Below are 5,291 nucleotides of genomic sequence, written 5' to 3' on the forward strand. Positions count from 1 at the left end.
ATGTCCAACCAAGCAAGAAGCAGTGAGAGGGCCACACCAATGGCGAAAAAATCCAAAATGGCAGTATTATCTATAATGCTTAAATGTCATGTACTTTCTGTTTCAGGAGAAGATGCGGCCTCAGCTATTGGACGTGGTGGCACAAAGGTCATCATAGAGCCACCTGTGATTGGACGTGGTGGCACAAAGGTCATCATAGAGCCAACTGTGCTGGGACGTGGTGGTACAAAGGTCATCATAGAGCCACCTGTGATTGGACGTGGTGGTACAAAGGTCATCATAGAGCCAACTGTGCTTGGACGTGGAGGCACAAAGGTCATCAAAGAGCCACCTGTGATTGGACAGAGAGGCACAAAGGCCATAATGGACCTCCCTGTGATTGGACGTGCTGGCACACAGGTCATCATGGAGCCACTCAACTTAACGTGCAGCAGTATCAATCATTTCCTTCTCAGCGGTGTACCGGGTCTGGATGACTTTAATTTCTGGTTCGGATTTCCTCTGGTCTTACTCTATCTTGTGGCTATCCTGGGGAACGTCACCATTCTCTGTATCATTAAGGTGGATAAAGAGCTTCACGAGCCCATGTACATCTTCCTTTTCATGCTCTCAGCGCTGGACATCTTGATAGCTACCACGGTCATGCCTAAAATGCTGGGGATCTTCTGGTTTGATAGCCGGGCCATCTCTTTCGATACGTGTCTGACCCAGATGTTCTCCATCCATTTCCTGTCTGCCCTGGAGTCCGGGATACTGGTGGCCATGGCTGTAGACCGATGCGTGGCCCTTTGTTACCCTCTTAGATATTCTGCCATTTTAACGCACAAGACTATTAGAAATATCTGCCTGGCCATTGTATTAAGGGGAGCAGCCGGGATGATCCCTCTGCCGTTGATTATTAAGAGACTTCCCTTGTTTAAGAACAATTTGTTGACTCATTCCTATTGTCTCCATCAAGAGACCATGAAGCTGGCCTGTGCTGACATAAGGGTCAACATCATCTATGGCCTGTTTATTGCCCTCTCAGCCATGGGCGTTGACTCTGTGTTCATCACCGTCTCGTACATTCTGATCATAAAGATGGTGGTTTGCCTGGTGGCCGAGGCCAGTCTGAAGGCCATCAGCACCTGCTCCGCCCACATATGTGCCGTCTTCGTCTTCTACATGGGCTTCATTGGCATTGCCGTAGTTCACCGGTATCCGAGCACCGCAATGCCCAATCTCCACGTCCTGTTTGGGAATATCTATCTCCTGTTTTCACCCGTGATTAACCCCTTGATCTATGGGATTAAAACAAAGCAAATCCGCAGCAGGCTCAGCAGGCTCTTCACTAAGGAATCAAGTCAAAGTAGAAAATCCGGGGACTTCTAACCATTCCACCGGAGCCTCCCTGGAAGGAAACAATCAATGAGGAGGGAACGGCGTAAAGGATATCTAAACCTGAGAATAAAAATGTGACCAATTGTAGCCCATTGGTCCTTAGATGTGGTGGCTGCATTATTTTCACAGGATGATCCTGCCAGTAACACACTTCCTGTCTTAGGGTGACAACACTCACTGTACTGTAACTATGGAGGAGCAGTGTTGTCACCCTAGAACAGGACTATAGCACACACTCCTCACCCTTTCCATTGCATGGGGGGGGGGGGCTTTAAATACCCATTTTCTGTTCAGAGATATATATTTTATTAAACTTATGTTTCCTTTGAAGTTTTTTTGCAGTCATTTTGTTTTGTTTTTTTTTACCATCAAAAATCTACCAAAGTTTTTTCACCCCAGTGCAGTTATAGGCGCCTCCTGCTCCCTACATTGGATGAATGCTTCTGAGCTCCGGCACCAGGTCTAGGAAGTGAAGAGTAAAGAGAAGTCCCGCAGAGGGACAGACGTCTTCCTGAAGGAGCCAAGAAGGTGCCAGCTCCGTCCAATCAGATTCCTCCCATCAATGGTCAGGGAATATGCAGAGGAACCGAGCTTGGAGCCAAGAAGGTGCCAGCTCCGTCCAATCAGATTCCTCCCATCAATGGTCAGGGAATATGCAGAGGAACCGAGCTTGGAGCCAAGAAGGTGCCAGCTCCGTCCAATCAGATTCCTCCCATCAATGGTCAGGGAATATGCAGAGGAACCGAGCTTGGAGCCAAGAAGGTGCCAGCTCCGTCCAATCAGATTCCTCCCATCAATGGTCAGGGAATATGCAGAGGAACCGAGCTTGGGGCCAAGAAGGTGCCAGCTCCGTCCAATCAGATTCCTCCCATCAATGGTCAGGGAATATGCAGAGGAACCGAGCTTGGGGCCAAGAAGGTGCCAGCTCCGTCCAATCAGATTCCTCCCATCAATGGTCAGGGAATATGTCTGTGAAGGTTCATTCCTCCAGGTCAGGGTATATCTGTAAAACAATAAGTCAAGGCTTAATTATACAGCAAGTCCAGTTGCCTACAGATAATGGTCAGAGAAGGCTGATGGAGCAGAGTCCACCCCTCCAGGAATCTTCTCCCTCACCAACCAATCACATGATGGAATCTTCTCCTCCTGTCACTGGAGGTAAAACCAAGATGGAGTTTCATTGACCTGCTGGAGTCCTTGAATGACATGTCTGCGGTAGATCAGTGTATCTCTGTTCATGTGTCACTAGTGATGGGATGGGTTTCTACTTGAACATCGGTAAGGTTCGTGTGTTCGGCGGGCTGTTCGCCCCCCGCGAGCGCCCCACAAGGCACTGTGAAGCCCTAAATGGCTAAAGCCTTGCACTTGACCATAGGTTAGGTGCAGGACTTTGCCCAATCAGGGCAGAGAGAACTGTGAGAGCCATGATTGGGCAAAGTCATGATGTCTCTGCCCATTAATGGCTCACCTGTCAGAAGCCCTGCAAACAGTTGGGCGGAGCTAGCCGTCACCGCCAGCTCCGCCCAAAAAGCCCCCCTCTGCCCACACCCCCACAACCAACACCCCAGGGCTTGTGGGGAAGAGGCCCTTGTCCCCTTCGGTACGGGGACAAGGTGCTTTTCCAGGGGTGACCCTCCCAGTGCATGTGGGCTGGTGTGGGAGGGAGGGGGGGGCACTTGCTCATCCCCCCCTTTCCGGCCCTGCCAGGCCTATGCTCGGATCAAGGGTCTGCTTGGGAATTTTAGCGGGAGCCCCATGTTTTTTCCCCCATTTTTGGGGGTGGGATTCCCCCTCAAAATTCCTACCAGACCTTAAGTGTCCGGTATGACTTTTAGGGGGAAGCTTTTATTTGGAGGATTTATTTATAACACTCTGAGACCCATCAGAGCCCTCAATGTGTTTCACAGAGACGAGTCATCACCAAGCGAGACCCAGAGAGGGGATTACAACCGCTCACATTATTACTCCCAGGATGTTACTTTGTATCCAGCCATCAGCAGTGCTGAGCATGAACCCCTCAGTGCTGAGTATGAGTGGCCTGGAGAACAGGCAATGGGGCTTAGAGAGCATAGGAGATGCCTGCAGAGAAATGATTGACTTGCAGAGCAGGGGAGGGGCTTGGAGAGCTGGTTTGTAGAGCAGGGGAGGGGCTTGTAGAGCAGGCATAGGGTTTAGAGAACATATGAGAGCCCTGGAGAGCAGAGGAGGGGCTTGGAGAGCAGGGGACTGGTGTGTAGAGCATGGAAGGGGCTTGGACAGTGGGGGAGTGTCATGGAGAACAGGCAAGGGTTCTAGAGAGCATAGGAGGGGCCTAGAGAGCATGGAAGTGGCTTGCAGTGCTTTGAAGTGCAATGGAGTGGCATGGAGAGCAGGGGAGTGGTTTGGAGAGCAGGGGTGGAATGTGGAGAGGAGGAATAGGCTTAGAGTCAAGACTTTGGGGCTGCCTGTGCATGTGCGCTCACAGATCATTGCAGGTCAGAGTGTGGACCCAGAAAAGAAGCACACAGGTTAAGGTGGCCACACTGGTCCTCTTCCCCACAAGCCCCCACAAGGGGAGTTATTCACATCAGGGTACCCCTTTAATAAAAGGGCACCCAGATGTCGCCTCCAGATGTGAATGAGTAAGAGGTACTTGCACTGCCCATTCACTAAAGGGTTAAATAAAATTGCAACAAAGAGGCCGGACTTTTGTTAAAATTCTTTATTTTGGGGAAAAAACAACCAAAACACACTTTCTTTATAAAAATAAGTCCTTCCTCTCCTCTGGAACCCGAATCCCAGTGTCATCAGCCCAAACCTGCCTAATTATTGGACAGAACCAATATATTAGGACAGAACGCTAAACCCCTCAATCATCATCAGACAACACCAATGTGGAAGAGGAAACCAACTACAGATGCCGGCAACATATAAAGATTTGGGCGGAGCTAGCGGAGACAGCTAGCACCGCCCAACTGCTTACAGTTGTACGGCATCTGACAGGTGAGCCATATATGTGTATATCTAGTGTTACCTCGAAGTTTTAATAACACTTTCATGAATGATCCGCCGATGATCAATAAAAACACTAAAACGACGTATAAAATCATAAACACGGCGAGAAGTAAAAGCCGCCATGACGATAAACCAAACTCCGACCTTAACTCAAAATAACAAACTTTTCAATAAACCTTCCACTCCATGGTCTGTCTGGTGCTGCTCATCTTCCCCCCGCATCATCCAACCCACTTCCTGTGAGCCCAGGGAGTTAGGAACATACCCCCCCGAGGGCACACCATCCAATCACCCATCGGGGAGATTGTGAAATATTTTATCTTCTCTTTGAACCCCACTATACATTCTCCAGTATTCAGACCAGTCCAGTGATGTGATGGATCCTTCAACTTTATCTTGGTGGTGTCGTTGGTTGGTCCTTACGCCTGGCCTGGGCAGATCCCAGGGGCGGGTCTGCAGAAGCCTGGCCCTGTGACAGCCTGGTGCCACGGTTACAAAAATTAAAAAAAGATAACATGCACCCCCCCCCCCACACCCCCACAACATTTGAGTTAATCACAACTTGCCAGTGTGCCGCAGGTCCCCAGATATGCATTCTGTAGATAAGTGTACAAAGCAGTGCCCATATACCTTGCCGCACTTCTTACCAGATATAGCAAAAGTAACGGGTGCCGGTAATGACTGCGGATGGCGCGGCTCACAAATGAACAACAATACAGATGTCTCCAGCACACCGGCACCAAGATCCCATGTTACTGCAAATCCATTTGATTGGTAGTTGTCATTCCTAAGACAAGAGCTTTCCTGGCCGGGCCGGGTCCCCTTCATCAGGCTCAGAAATGACATTCTATTATGTCCATATAAAAGTTGTGGCCCTTTTATGTAATGCTATTTCTGAGCCTGATGAAGGGGACCCG

General features: G+C 49.5%; 1 protein-coding gene across 1 annotated transcript in view; it reads left to right on the forward strand.

Annotated features, from left to right (window-relative positions):
* Positions 1-5,291, forward strand: part of LOC108802787 (olfactory receptor 1L6-like) — a 6,135-nt gene continuing 844 nt past the window's right edge. The window contains exons 1-3 of the mRNA XM_018574646.1: positions 1-22; positions 107-1,348; positions 1,898-2,335. Of these exons, the coding sequence (XP_018430148.1) occupies positions 1-22; positions 107-1,348; positions 1,898-2,335 (1,702 nt within the window). The remainder of the gene's footprint in view (positions 23-106; positions 1,349-1,897; positions 2,336-5,291) is intronic.

The sequence above is a fragment of the Nanorana parkeri genome, unplaced genomic scaffold (genome assembly GCF_000935625.1).
Source record: "Nanorana parkeri isolate BGI_ZX_2015 unplaced genomic scaffold, ASM93562v1 scaffold3117, whole genome shotgun sequence".
NCBI classification, from domain to species: domain Eukaryota; kingdom Metazoa; phylum Chordata; class Amphibia; order Anura; family Dicroglossidae; genus Nanorana; species Nanorana parkeri.